Source organism: Somniosus microcephalus, chromosome 19, assembly GCF_052327205.1.
Source record: "Somniosus microcephalus isolate GS21.2 chromosome 19, FLI_Smic_1.0, whole genome shotgun sequence".
Classification (NCBI taxonomy): Eukaryota; Metazoa; Chordata; class Chondrichthyes; order Squaliformes; family Somniosidae; genus Somniosus; species Somniosus microcephalus.
Window position 1 is genome coordinate 45,416,939 of NC_141005.1, and position 15,698 is coordinate 45,432,636.

The 15,698-nt window shown below is 46.9% G+C and overlaps 1 protein-coding gene across 6 annotated transcripts in view; it reads right to left on the reverse strand.

Moving 5' to 3' along the window:
* Window positions 1-652: 652 nt before the first annotated feature.
* The window catches only part of nf2a (NF2, moesin-ezrin-radixin like (MERLIN) tumor suppressor a), a 173,244-nt gene continuing 158,198 nt past the window's right edge, over window positions 653-15,698 (reverse strand). For all 6 annotated transcript variants that reach the window (XM_085961733.1, XM_085961732.1, XM_085961730.1 and 3 more), the window contains one exon: window positions 653-2,545. In XM_085961733.1, coding sequence (XP_085817859.1) covers window positions 2,446-2,545 — 100 coding nt within the window. In that variant the 3' untranslated portion in view covers window positions 653-2,445. The remainder of the gene's footprint in view (window positions 2,546-15,698) is intronic.

The following is a 15,698-nucleotide window of genomic DNA, read 5'->3' on the forward strand; positions in this document are numbered from 1 at the left end:
GGTAGACTTAAAGCTGTAATAAAAGATATGGGATTAAATTACCTGTCTAGTGGAAGCATTATATGCTGCATTTTATGTTTAGTTTTTTAATATCATTAATATAATAAATCCATGGGGAGAGGTACAAATCCAAACTACGATTTTAATGCTAATTCAATCTGTTTTCCAGATTTCAGATTGGAGAAAATAAAGTGATTTAGGATTTCTTTGTACATTTCAACTCCCCGGAAAGTGTTGTGATAAATGTATTTTTATTAAAATATAGGAATTTTTTTCCATTTAGTTTAAGTGCACGTTCATAAATTTACAATAAAAATGGCTGCTGTATGCGTCATTGAACCAATATTAAAATGTTAAAAATAGATGTTATTATGAACTTCTGCTTGTTATTTGAGATAAATCATAATGTTTAGTTAGGGCTGAAATTGTGACCGAATGTCTTGTATCACAGTTGCAAAGGGATTGAAATTTATTAAGTTAATCAAGACTAAGAATAGGATGTGGGAAGATTAAGTCAGACTGGTAACGGAGAGGGCATTTCCAGCACTGTAGTTGAGGACGGGAGGTGGCGGGGTTGTAAATTGGATGCACTTCTAAACAAAAAGGGAATTAATTTTCTTACTTAAGAAAATAATATTCTCAGAAAGTAAAATCAAGAACAAAGACTAAATATAATTTATTTTCTCACTATCACTACTTTTCTTAAATTCAATTAGTTCTATGCTACTAATGTTTGACTCACAAGAAGAATTTTGTAAATAACTCCAGACTGATGGTTAAGAATACTGCATCATATTTCAAGACCAAGTTATTTTAGTCACCCATGAGGCTACTGGAAGACTAGATGAAACACACTACACAATTTTACAGAAATCATTTCATCTATGCCATACCAGCTACAAGACTGTTCTGGCTTACAATGAAGACCACATTTACATCCTCTGCAGTCACACTTTTGTTGGAAACCCTTTCAGACTTTGCCTGTAGTACGTGCAGATGGGATGCCATAAAGTAGGAATGCTTGTTCTCACAATCTCTAGTTCCATTTATTGTTACAAAAATGGACTATAAAAACAATAGCAACAAGATTTTAAAAATCTTGCTCTTCAGATACATATAAACATGACTTAAAACATCAACTCATGAAAAAATAGTACGAGAGTTAATAAAAGCTTAGCAAAGTTTCAGACGCAGTCTATCTCAAAATAACATTTCACAAAAAAAAAGTTTTGTTTCAAAGAATCTTCCCTTCAGTGATATTATACTGTGCAAGGCTGACTTGAATCCACGTCTAATTCTCCCTCCACTGTACAATTTCAGGAAAACAACTTTCAATGTAGCGCCACTGTAAATTGAACATGGTATTCGAGCAATAGGTAGTTTTTTTTTTAAAGCATTTTGACAATATTACTTTGATCATGGTTACAATCTTATAATAGGCAGTTTTCAGCAATTTAACTACATTTACAGGGCATATTTATCTTTCTATTGTTCAGATTGAATAAAATTTAAATGCACTTTGGAACCCAGCTTCTTTGAAAACTTGAGAGTTCATGATGCAGAGCAAAAATATTTCCATTTGCATTGTACACCAGAAATTATACCTTTGAGCATACAAAAAGCTCTTTAGCTTGCAAAATATTCACCTCTTCTTTCATACAAGCGCCAGTAAAAATGGAGAGAAATCGGTTTTAAGTATAAATGCTCTAAAGTTGAACATTTCCTAATTCATAGCCTTCATGAAATTAACTAAAAATACATCTGAATTTTTTTTATTTTGGTACAGAAATGCTACTGCAGTCTTCAAATAGTTAAGAAACTGTCTCAATAATAAGGTATAATTTAAAAATAGCTTTGTTATCAATCAACTGCTACATCTCAGTAGATTATCAAAGCATGTTACATATTTCATCAAGAACATTCACTTTAAAGTCTGCTTCAGTAGGAAGCATCTAATCCAATGCTATCTTCTGTATTAGCTAGTAACATTTCTGCAATGGTCATGCTGAGCTTGAGGCAAAAACAAATGCAAGTAACATTTCATATATATGCAGCATGGTCTGCATGCTGTATTCTACTGATTTGAAGCACCCAACAGAATATGATTGAGATTAAGACTTTAGCTGCAGCATTAGACTGGCTATGTTGCTCGTAAATGTTTTTACATTTCATCTGCATAGCACAAAAAGCCTCAAAACTGTACAGTGCAAATCAGCAGCAAATAAAAACAAGATCAGCATGCATATTATAGCATCTCAGTTATTCGTACACAACTGATAACAAGTGATGTCATATGGATGATATTAAGTGAACCAAATAAATAAAATACAGTAGAATTTATAAAGCGTATTTCTGGAAAATAGTAAACCATAATCTCTTTTTGGCCATTTCAAGTTTGTATCCCCATGCATTAATTTCATGCCCAAATGATTTCTCACATCTGAATCAGTGACTCCTGGGCAGACTTAAGGCAGCGAGATGTGTTGTATTGAAACTACAATTCTTCAAAGAAGGCCACTCGGGATTTAGTGCTTTGTAGAGTAAGCTGTAAGGAAGTGAAAATGCAATTAGAATAAACAGATTTAGAAATTTGTACATTACACAGAATAATGGTGGAATGATGTATTTTTACTAGCAACCCATATTCACAGCCACCAATATCATGAACTTTGTTTTGTTCATTTCCATTTTTAGTTTTTAAATCCCTGTTTGTGAGTCCTCCCACACCATACACCACTCTCCATCGATGGGCCAAACAGGTCACAGACATTTGTCAAAGTTGCTCTGTAACCTGCTGCTGAGAAATGTGTGATGGTCATTGAAATTTCCTGTGAAGAAACACTTTGCGTTCCTCCTGACTGAGACTGGAAACTTCTTGTGTAGGGAATTGCCGGTTTGAGCCCATGTCATCCCATTGGAGCCGACTATACATCAACATGCTTCATCATTGAGCCATACTTAGAGGATACTTCTAAAAGATGTAGCTTTGGAAGTCGCTATTTATAAATGGGAGGGGACTACTTCCTTTCAGTACCTGGCTACGTACTTACTAAATTCAGACATTAAGACAGGGAATCATGTATACTAAATATCTTACATTTCCCATCAACTTTTTCCATTGTAAATACCCATGTTCACGTTTGTAATGGAACCTACTCATGTTAAGCTATAATGATGGCGTGGAATTTGCGGGTGGGTAATAACGGCAAACTGTCAGCATTCGCCGTCGTTACCCCTCTGAAACTTACCGCAACTTCAGGATTTAGCGCATGTGCATCTAAACGCAGAAATCCTGAAGTTGTGGTCAGTCATTCACTACTCCGACAAAGGCTTCACTGTGGACCGCCTCCCCCACCCCCTCCAAATAGCCAGCAATCAGTGTAATCAGTGAAGCTGAGGAAAACTTGGGCTTTTCCGCACTGCTATCACTGTTAAATGCCCCATTAAATGTTAAGCCTTGTTGGGATAGGTGTAACTGAGGTTTTAACAGCGTATTGACTGCTAAAGTTTCTGGCCCTGAAAAACTAATTTTTATATTTGTGGAATGTCAAATTTCTCCATTATGATAAAAATTAAATTTTTAAAAAATGTATATACTTTTTTGAGTTTGTTCATGATATTTCAGCTTCTACCTTATCCCCCATGTGAAAGTCCCAATCTTTATTTCGCTCTCTGTAACATTTTTAAAAAGTCCGGATAATAGCAGCTTCTCATTTCCTGCTTTGCTGTTTGTGAGAATTCTTTAATGTGATTGGTTGCTAAGACAGCTTGTTGACGTTACAGCAACTCTTCGCTGGGAATCCAGAGCACTGCAATCAATTGAACATCAAAAAAGGCAAACTTCTCGCCAGAGATTGCGAGATCTCTGTGGGCAGCGTTCTTCGGGGCCAGCGGCAAGCGCCTTTGCTTTGCCACTGACTGCAAATTAAGGGCTGATATCTTCCTCCACCCTCCTTTCCCCTGTGGAGGGGTTGCAGTGCCCCCATGAACAGGAGGGCATAATTGCAATGTGACATAAGCAATTCACACATTAAATGTGAACACATGGTGTAAAATGACTTACAATATGGCAGGAAAAACAAGGTAATAAAATAACACAATCTCCTGATATCTTATTGCCAGGCTTGTGAAATATACTAGAGCCCAATAAATATAAATGGGCATTAATTTGAATCAGGTAAATACCAAACAGAAGACTGACCCTCTTTGAGATACTTTATTTTCTTTCAAAGTCTATTTGGAGATGTCATGATGTTTCATTTTGTATTAATGAAGTATAATGAGTCCAATTACACAAATATCTCACCAGTGATTGTTTTTATCAGGCTGCAAAAATTGAAAAGCTGAACTATTTTCAATCTGCATTGCATGCTACATCAAGCTTCATACCGCCCCATTAGACTTGTTTTATACTTTCCACCAAATGCATCAACTGTTTCATGGTTTGCCATGTTATTATATTAAAATTTTACCACAAATGTTTCTGCAGAAAAGCCTATTCAATGTGACCTTGTGTTCTAAGAAAGTCCCTAAGTCAGTGAACATAATTTTGCAGCAGCAAGTTATCCATTTAAAGTGGAGCTGACTGCATCAATTACAAGGTTAGTTAATTGAAATCAACTTTCTGTCAGTAGCAAAGCATAGGAAGTAATTTCCATGTGATTTGTTAATCAATAAAATGTTGTCTAAAAACTCAGCAATCAAACAATTAAGTACAATGACTTCCCTTTATTGCAGATAGGAAACCGATTCCTGCCTGTAGGATCCATGATGACCTAATTCTACCTATATATGTCAGGATCACATTGATTTATTCTGAAACAGTGCTAGTCAAAGAGATGATTATCCACTAGCCTGCTACTCAGTGATCTCTAATGTGTCTTCAAATGGATTTTCAAGCTTTCAGTTATGTCCCTGTGGTTGGAATATTCCCCATCAACATAATACCATTGCACAAAGATTTGCTGTATTGCATATTTTGTTCCAGAATTTGCATTATCAAAGAAACTGAAAATTGAAAAAGAAGCTGAAAATAAAGGTCATTCCTTTCAAAGAAATGTTCTCTATATGTTAGTTTTTTTTTAGAAAACATACTTGGACATAGCTAAATTAAAAATTAATGTCGCTTTTTGCATTCCTTGGTTGACAAAGCGGGATTACTGGAATCTATAATGCAACTAAGCACATCTCATGTGAGTACCTCAAACCACATACTGACAAATTGTACATTGAAACAAAGCAGGCTATCCAGGGGAATACCAATCCTTCCTGTGACTGAAAAGCGGTGTCACTCAAAGACCTAAAATGCCCTTTTATCATAGTGGCTCGATTCTACTTTTAGATCTTTCATTCTATTTAATACTATATAAGTAACATTATTCTAACCTCTGTAAAAATGTTTAGCATCCTCACATTCCTTTTCGGAGTGTTTTTAGGGGCAAATCATAAACTATGGGGGAGAAACTGGGCTCTGTAGCGCCCTTTTTTAGGTGCTACGTGGTCTCCTAATGCTTGAAAATGAGGTCCAGATGCGTGCGCACACTTCTGATGGGAAGCGCACTGGATGCCATCTTAGTAAAAGGGCCTTGCAAGCACGCACCTAATGACCGCTGGCAGCATGCAGAGCAGGCAGATTATGACGTCAATCAGTGTGCAACGCTGATCTGATGCCAGGGCTGCCATTTTTTAATGACACGTTCCAGCCTACGGCCTGTCTTAACCTCAAACAGCTGAACATTACATTAAACAAAATGAAGGAACCCCCACTACAACTATTTAAAAGGATCATGAAGTACTTACAGGTTAGTTGCTGGATTATTTCTTCTGGCTGCTGGTGCAATTACACACCTTTCTGGAGCTTTTCTATACTTGCCTAAAGTTTGAAGACTACAGAGAGTGGTCTGGCTGGTGCTGAAGTACTTTTTTGTTGATTTAAAAGCTTGTGCTGAAAGAAGTTTCTTCCAGACATGGTGGCCTGGTCCATTTCCTCTCGGAATTGCGCATGACTGGAAGAATGAAGCAAGGCCATGCAGAGCAGGACAAGATGCTAGAAGAGGGAGGAGGAGGAGGAGGAGAAGGGCTCTTAGCAGGAGGCCATATCAGCCGAGGGTCTGTAGGGAGCAATTCTCTTACCTCAACCTCAGCGAGGACCAATGCTTGAGACGTCTTTGCTTCACAAAAGAGGTCGTGACTGAAATCTGCCAACTGCTACAGCCACAACTGCAACCTCAAAGTAGGGAAAGGACATCATTGCCTGTGACTGTAGCTCTTAATTTTTATGCATCTGGCTCCTTCCAGGCTGCTGTCAGAGATATAAGCAACATCTCGTAGTTTGCAGTACGCTGCTGCATAAGGGAGGTCACTGAGTCTCTCTATACAGAGTGACAGCATTCCCTCTTACCACAGACAAACAGAGTGAGCGTGAGGGTTTGCACGGACTGCAGACATCCCGATGGTGCAGGGTGCCATTGCCTGCAGGCACATTGCCTTGCATGCGCCTCATGTGAACTTGGCCATTTTCATGAACTGAAAGGGATTCCACTCCCTCAATGTGCAGCTGGTGTGAGGAGACCTTGCAGGGCGATCTCGAGCAGCTCTGGGCTGAGAAGGCCCAACTTCAGACTGCACTAAACAGAAAATGCTGGAAAAACTCAGGTCAGGCAACATCTGTGGAGAGAAATTTGAGTTGACGTTTCGGGTCGAACCCTTCTTCAAAACTGGAAAGAAAAGAAAATAGATCGAAGGCAGGGCTGCGATCGGACAAAAGAATTAAAAGAAACAAAAGAAGTAAAAGAGACAATAAAAGGTATTCGAAGCTAGACGAGATGGTAATAGGCTGAGATTAGGTGTGAAGTGTACTGGCAGGGCAAGAGATAGCTGCCAGGTGTGAGAGAGAAACAAAAGGAAAGGGGGGGGGGGGGGGGGGGGAGTGGAAAAATTACAAGAAAAAATGTAATAGGGGCCGAGGTTATGATCTGAAATTGTTGAACTTGATATCGAGTCCGGAAGGCTGCAGAGTGCCTAATCGGAAGATGAGGTGCTGTTCCTCGAGTTTACGTTGAGCTTCCGTGGAACAATACAAGAGGCCAAGGACGGTGAGGTCCGAGTGGGAATGGAGCGGTGAATTAAAGTGACAGGCGACCGGAAGCTCGGGGTCACCCTTACGGACTGAACGGAGGTGTTCCGCAAAGCGGTCACCCAATCTGCGTTTGGTCTCCCCAATGTAGAGGAGACCGCATCGTGAGCAGCGAATACAGTATATTAGATTGCAAGAAGTACAAGTAAATCGCTGTTTCACCTGGAAGGGGTGTTTGGGGCCCTGGACAGTGGGAAGGGGGGAGGTATAGGGGCAGGTGTTACATCTCCTCCGCTTGCACGGGAAGGTGCCAGGCAAAGGGGAAGGGCTGTTAGGGGTGATAGAGGAGTGGACTAGGGTGTCTCGGAGGGAGCGGTCCCTACGGAATGCTGAAAGGGGAGGGGAGGGGAAGATAAGTTTGGTGGTGGGATCACTTTGGAGGTAGCGGAAATGCCGGAGGATGATCCGTTGAATGTAGAGGCTGGTGGGGTGAAAGGTGAGGACAAATTTGCTCGAATTCTTTGAGGATGTAACATACAGGGTGGATAAAGGGGAACCAGTGGATGTAGTGTATTTGGACTTCTAAAAGGCATTTGACAAGGTTCCACACAAAAGATTACTGATCAAGATAAAAAATTACAGGATTGGGGGTAATATACTGGCATGGGTGGAAGATTGGCTATCTAACAGAAAACAAAGAGTTGGGATAAATGGTTCGTTCTCGGGCTGGCAATCAGTAACTAGTGGTGTTCCGCAGGGGTCAGTGCTGGGACCCCAACTCTTTACAATCTATATTAATGATTTGGAGGAAGGGACCGAGTGCAACATATCCAAGTTTGCCGACGATACAAAGATGGGAGGGAAAGCAGTGAGTGAGGAGGACATAAAAAATCTGCAAAAGGACATAGACAGGCTAAGTGAGTGGGCAGAGATTTAGCAGATGCAATATAATGTTGGAAAGTGTGAGGTTATGCACTTTGGCAGAAAAAATCAAAGAGCAAGTTATTATCTAAATGGAGAGAAACTGCAAAGTGCTACAGTACAAAGGGATCTGGGGGTCCTGGTGCATGAAACACAAAAAGTTAGTATGCAGGTGATCAGGAAGGCCAATGGAATCATGGCTTTTATTGCAAGGGGGATGGAGTATAAAAACAGGGAAGTCTTGCTGCAGTTATACAGGGTATTGGTGAGGCCACACCTGGAATACTGCGTGCAGTTTTAGTTTCCATATTTAAGAAAAGATATACTTGCTCTCGAGGCGGTTCAGAGAAGGTTCACTCGGTTGATTCCAGAGATGAGGGGGTTGACGTATGAGGAAAGGTTGAGTAGGTTGGGCCTCTACTCATTGGAGTTCAGAAGAATGAGAGGCGATCTTATCGAAACATATAAGATTGTGAGGGGGCTTGATCGGGTGGATGCGGTGAGGATGTTTCCACTGATGGGTGAGACTAGAACTAGGGGGCATAATCTTAGAATAAGGGGCTGCCCTTTCAAAACTGAGATGAGGAGAAACTTCTTCACACAGAGGGTAGTAAATCTATGGAATTTGCTACCCCAGAGAGCTGTGGAAGCTGCAACATTAAATAAATTTAAAATGGAGATAGACATTTTCCTAGCAGATAAGGGAATTAGGGGTTACGGGGAGAGGGCAGGGAAGTGGACGTGAGTCTAGATTCAGATCAGCCATGATCCTATTGAATGGCGGAGCAGGCCCGAGGGGCCGTATGGCCTACTTGTGGTAAACCACTTTATCGTTACACTATAGTTATCACTGTTGTATTGTTATCACCGTTGTATCACGATACGAGGTCGCCTCTTGTCGCGCTGTTATACCTGGGCTGACCACCTCCGACTCCGCCCATGGCTCCACCTACCTGCCCAGGTATAAAGGTAGTCGACTGGCTGGTATTCCTCCTTGTTGGACCCGATCACCCACGAGGGTGGGCTCTGTTATTTAGTCAATAAAAACCTTTAGTTACGTTCCTAACTCGTCGCCTTTTATTGGACGAATTGATAGGTATATCAATTTTATTGACTAAATTTTAAAGATGTCTACTACTGGCCAGCCAGAAGCCCTCCCAGAAGCACAGCCACACCAGCCGGCTTGGCTGCAAGCCCTCAAACCACCGTACCTGGATCTAAACCCACAGGCAGCAAACGCAGCCCTCAACTTCAAACACTGGCTGGACTGCTTCGAATCCTACCTGGAAGAATCCGGCGCCCCGCAGAGATCCAAACTACGACTTCTGAACGCCCAAGCGAGCCCGAGAGTATACGCACTCATACAGGACACGACTACGTACGAGGCCGCTATCAACCTACTGAAACAGCAGTACCGCAGCCCGGTAAATTACATGTACACCAGGCACCTCCTAAGATCCCGCCCGCAACAGCCAGGAGAGTCTGTAGCTGAATTTTTACGGGCGCTAAGAGCACTCGGCAGGAACTGTGACTTTAAAGCGGTGACGGCTGTTGAAAATACGGAAGATAATATCCGCGATGCCTTTGTGAAAGGCCTACGGTCCGACTACTCACGGCAAAGACTGCTTGAAGCTAAAGACCTCGACCTGGACAAAGCTGAAGCCCTCGCTCTCTCCCTGGAGGTGGCCCATCAGGACCAGGAGGCGTTTTCCAGGTACTGCTCGCGACCCTGGGACTCGGGCCCGACCCCTACCGCAATACCCTTCGCAGCGCCGCCCCCGGGACCTACCTCAGCGTCGGCGTCCCGGACCCGACCGGGCCCGCCACCCCCGGTACCGGCTCCGACATCGGGCACCCGCGATCGGGCCGCCGGCTGCTTCTTTTGCGGCCAGGAGAAGCACCCGAGGTCGCGCTGCCCAGCCAGGAACTCTACCTGCACAACCTGCAGGAAGAAAGGCCATTTCTCTAAGGCCTGCAGGAGCGGATCTTCAGAGGCCAGCAGTGCCTCATGTGAACTGTGGGGGCGGCCATCTTCTTTCACGGCAACTGAGGCCAGTATCCCCACACGTGAGTCATGGGGCGGCCATCTTTGATCAAGGCAACCGACCCCAATAGTGCCTCATGTGAGTTATGGGGGCAGCCATCTTCTCCGCCATTTTGTCCTACCTCGTGGGAGACGCCATTTTACCCACCACGCCCGACTGCCACCGGGCCCCCGGACCCGACGACCGCCTCGCCCGCAGACGACAACGACTCGCTTACCTACACGCTAGCCTCCGTCACTCTGGATCAAGCCCGCCCACACCACCTGTCCAAGTCGATGATGGACATCAAAGTAAACGGCCACGCCACGACCTGCCTGTTCGACAGCGGAAGCACGGAGAGCTTCATCCACCCAGACACGGTGAGCCACTACTCCCTCCCTGTCCTGCCAACGCGCAACCGAATCTCGATGGCATCGAGGTCCCACGCCACGGACATTAGCGGCTACTGTGCTGTGACCTTGTCGGTTAAGGGTACAGAGTATAAAAACTTTAAACTCCTCGTCCTCCCCCAGCTCTGCGCTGCCGTCCTACTAGGGCTGGACTTCCAATCCCACCTCCAAAGTGTAACCCTAGCATACGGTGGACCCCTCCCCCCACTCACAGTCGACAACCAGCGAAGGTTAAACCGCCCACCGCGTAACACCTGCAGCCTATCCACCCTCAAGGTGCCGCCACCTTCCCTGTTCGCTAACCTCACCCCCGACTGCAAACCCGTCGCTACCAAGAGCAGGCGGTACAGCGCTGGGGACAGAGCTTTCATTTGCTCTGAGGTGCAGCGTCTCCTGAAGGAGGGCATCATCGAGGGGAGCAACAGCCCCTGGCGTGCCCAGGTCGTGGTCGTTAAGACCGGCGATAAAAATCGCCTGGTCATCGACTACAGCCAGACCATAAACAGATACACCCAGCTGGACGCATACCCCCTTCCCCGCATATCTGACATGGTCAATCAGATTGCACAATACCGCATATTCTCGACCATCGACCTTAAGTCGGCCTACCACCAACTCCCTATCCACCCCGAGGACCGCCAGTACACCGCCTTCGAGGCGAATGGGCGCCTATACCACTTCCTTAGGGTCCCCTTCGGTGTCACCAACGGGGTCTCGGTCTTCCAAAGGGAGATGGACCGGATGGTTGACCAGAACGGACTGCAGGCCACATTCCCCTACCTAGATAACGTCACCATCTGCGGCCGCGACCGGCAGGACCACGACGTGAATCTGGAGAAATTCCTCCGTACAGCCCAACGGCTGAACCTCACCTACAATAAGGAGAAATGTGTGTTTAACACCTCGCGCCTTGCCATCCTTGGCTGTGTAGTAGAGAACGGACTCATCGGCCCCGACCCCGAAAGAATGCGCCCCCTCATGGAGCTACCCCTCCCCCACTGCCCTAAGGCACTTAAGAGAACCCTGGGGCTCTTCGCCTACTATGCCCAATGGGTGCCCAATTATGCGGACAAAGCCAGACCCCTCATGAAGTCCACATCCTTCCCCCTTACGGAGGAAGCGTGCGCAGCCTTCTCCCTCATTAAGGGAGACATTGCCAAGGCCACTATGCACGCAGTGGATGAGTCCATCCCCTTCCAAGTCGAGAGCGATGCATCCGACTTCGCCCTAGCCGCCACCCTTAACCAGGAGGGGAGACCGGTGGCCTTCTTCTCAAGGACCCTACAGGGCCCTGAGATCCGACACTCGTCGGTCGAGAAGGAGGCCCAGGCGATTGTGGAGGCGGTACGACGCTGGAGGCACTACCTGGCAGGCAAACGATTTACCCTCCTTACCGACCAACGTTCGGTCGCTTTTATGTTTAATAACAAGCTGAGGGGCAAAATCAAGAATGACAAGATCTTGAGGTGGAGAATCGAGCTCTCCACCTACGATTATGATATCTTGTACCGGCCAGGTAAGCTGAACGAACCCCCCGATGCTCTGTCACGAATTACATGCGCCAGCGCGCAAAGTGATAGACTTCAGACCCTCCACAACGACCTCTGCCACCCCGGGGTCACCAGACTTTACCACTTCATTAAGGCCCGCAACCTGCCCTACTCCATCGAGGAGGTCAGGACCATAACCAGGAACTGCCAGACCTGCGCCGAGTGCAAACCGCACTTCTTTAGGCCGGACAGAGCAAGCCTGATCAAGGCCACCCGCCCCTTCGAGCGCCTGAGCATCGACTTTAAGGGGCCCCTCCCGTCCTCTGACCGTAATGTGTACTTCCTCAACATTGTTGATGAGTACTCCCGTTTCCCCTTTGCCTTCCCCTGCCCAGACATGACCAGTACCACGGTCATTAAATGCCTGAACGACCTCTTCGCCTTGTTCGGGTTCCCAAACTATATACATAGTGACCGGGGCTCCTCTTTCATGAGCGAGGAACTCCGTCAGTTCCTACTAGCGAGAGGTATTGCAGCAAGTAGGACCACCAGCTACAACCCCCAAGGGAACGGCCAGGTGGAAAGAGAGAACGCGACGGTATGGAAGGCCGTCCTCTTAGCCTTAAAGTCTAAGGGCCTCCCAACCTCCCGCTGGCAGGAAGTCCTCCCGACAGCGCTGCACTCCATCCGGTCACTACTTTGCACTGCCGTTAACGCCACCCCCCATGAACGAATGTTTGTTTTCCCCAGGAAGTCGACTACTGGAACCACTCTACCAACCTGGCTGACCTCTCCGGGGCCCGTCTTGCTGCGAAAGCACGTGAGGGCCCATAAAACAGACCCCCTGGTCGAAAGGGTGAACCTCCTGCACGCCAACCCCCAGTACGCCTACGTGGCTTACCCAGACGGGCGGGAGGACACTGTCTCCTTACGAGACCTCGCACCCTCGGGCACTCCGGAGACACCACCTTTACCCCCCCCCACCACCCCCCCAATTCCAGCCCAGGTAGACGGCATGCCGGAACCCCACGAGCCTTCGCCGACCACGCAGACACCAGCACTAACACCGGATAATGCAGCACCGCCGCTGCGACGATCGGAGAGGCTTACGAGGCCTCCGGACAGACTGACATACCAGAACTGGTAGTACACTTCACCCCGCCGGACTCAAATCTAAACAAGGGGTGAATGTGGTAAACCACTTTATCGTTACACTATAGTTATCACTGTTGTATTGTTATCACCGTTGTATCACGATACGAGGTCGCCTCTTGTCGCGCTGTTATACCTGGGCTGACCACCTCCAACTCCGCCCATGGCTCCACCTACCTGCCCAGGTATAAAGGTAGTCGACTGGCTGGTATTCCTCCTTGTTGGACCCGATCACCCACGAGGGTGGGCTCTGTTATTTAGTCAATAAAAACCTTTAGTTACGTTCCTAACTCGTCGCCTTTTATTGGACGAATTGATAGGTATATCACTACTCCTGCTCCTATTTCTTATGTTCTTAAGGGGAACCCTATCGTGGTTCCAGGAGGGAGGGGCAGGGGTGAGGGCAGAAGTGCGGGAGATAGAACTGACACGGTCGCAGGCAGTGTCAACCACGGTAGAGGGGAATCCTCGGTTGCGGAAAAAGGAAGACATGTCTGAAGCACTGGTGTGGAAGGTGGCATCGTCGGAGCAGATACGGCGGAGACGGAGAAACTGGGAGAATGGAATAGAGTCCTTACAGGAAGCGGGGTGGGAGGAAGTGTAGTCCAGGTAGCTGTGGGAGTCAGTGGGCTTGTAGTGAATATTGGTCGATAACCTATCCCCAGAGATGGAGACGGAGAAGTCGAGGAAGGGAAGGGAAGGGAAGAGTCAGAGATGGACCATGTGAAGGTGAGGGAAGGGTGGAAATTGGAGGCAAAGTGAATGAAATTGTCAAGTTCGGGGCGAGAGCAGTAAACGGCACCGATACAGTCATCAATGTATCGGAAAAAGAGGGGAGGGAGGGGACCCGAGTAGGACTGGAACAAAGATTGTTCCACATAGCCCACGAAAAGGCAGGCATAGCTAGGACCCATGCAGGTACCCATGGCAACACCTTTGATTTGGAGGAAATGAGTGGAGTTAAAGGAGAAGTTGTTCAATGTGAGAACAAGTTCAGCCAGGCGGAGGAGGGTGGTGGTGGATGGGGACTGGTCGGGCCTCTGTTCAAGGAAGAAGCGGAGCACCCTCAGGCCATCCGGGTGGGGGATGGAGGTGTAGAGGGATTGTACGTCCATGATGAAAAGGAAGCAGTTGGGGCCAGGAAACTGGAAACTGTTAAAGTGGCAGAGGGCATCCGAAGAGTCGCGGATGTAGGTGGGAAGAGACTGGACAAGGGGAGAAAAGATAGAGTCAAGATAGGAAGAGATAAGTTCTGTGGGGCAAGAACAGGCTGAAACGATGGGTCTACCAGGGCAGTCCTGTTTGTGGATCTTGGGAAGGAGGTAGAAGCGGGCTGTGCGGGGTTGGGGAACTATGAGGTTGGTGGCAGCGGGGAAAGATCTCCAGAGGAGATGAGGTCAATGACAGTCTTGGAAACGGTGGTTTGATGTTCGGTAGTGGGGTCATGGTCCAGGTGGAGGTAGGAAGAGGTGTCGGAGAGTTGGCGTTCAGCTTCCGCTAGGTAGAGGTCAGTACGCCAAACAACAACAGCACCACCCTTGTCAGCGGGTTTAATGACAATGTCAGGGTTGGATCTAAGAGAATGGAGTGCTGCAAGTTCAGAGGGAGGTAGGTTGGAGTGAGGGGAGCAGAGAAATGGAGACGGCCGATGTCACGGCGGCAGTTAGCGATGAAAAGATCTAGAGAGGGTAAGAGGCCAGGGGGAGGGGTCCAGGTAGAACGGGAATTCTGCAAGCGGGAGAAAGGGTCAGTTGTGCGGGGGGAAGACTCCTGGCCAGAGAAGTGGGCACGGAGACGAAGGTGGCGGAAAAAGAGCTCAACATCGTGCCGAGCTCGAAATTCATTGAGGTGGGGGCGTAAGGGGATGAAGCTCAGGCCTTTGCTGAGGACTGATCGTTCGGGGTCAGAGAGTGGAAGGTCAGAGGGGATAGTGAAAACGTGGCAGGGGGTGAGATTGGGGGGAAGGGGGGTCAGAGGAAAATGAAGGGGAAGAACGTTCCGGAGGGGCGTTGGTGTCCAAGAGTTGATGAAGCTTGCGATCCTTGACATCGGAAAGGAAGAAAAAAGTTTTTTGTTGAAGCGTCGGATGATGAAAGGGAACTGTGGACCCGGACAGCTTTGAGATAGAGTGCGCTGGTGTTGCTGAAGAGAGAGGTCGAGAGTGTTCATGTGGCGCCGCATGGCGTTGAGCGTGGATCTCAGGATGCGGCGAGAGCAGTAGTTCGAGGAACGATGAATATCTTGGAGATATTTGTAATCCTGGGTGGATCCGAAGCATGAAGGGTGGACGTTTAGTTGGAATCCACGTGGAATAAGTCGGAACTGGAGACAGTTGCTGAGGAAAATGATGTGGCTGTGAAACCGAGTCTTGGCAGATACCTGATCAAACACGAGAAGGGAAACTGAAAGTAATGAAGATGAACAAGGTTGAAGAGCCAAACAGAGATCCCGTCGAAGAGAAGAGCAGAACTTCTTCAAGGCTATCTCAGGCACTATCTCAGGCTGGGCGGCAGAAGTCTAGGCTGACTGGCTGACAGGCAACAGCAAGGGCACTGGTGGAGTGGCAGGGTGGGTGCAGGAATACTATCATCCTGAGAGCACTCAGACGTCTGCTGGAAGCCATTTT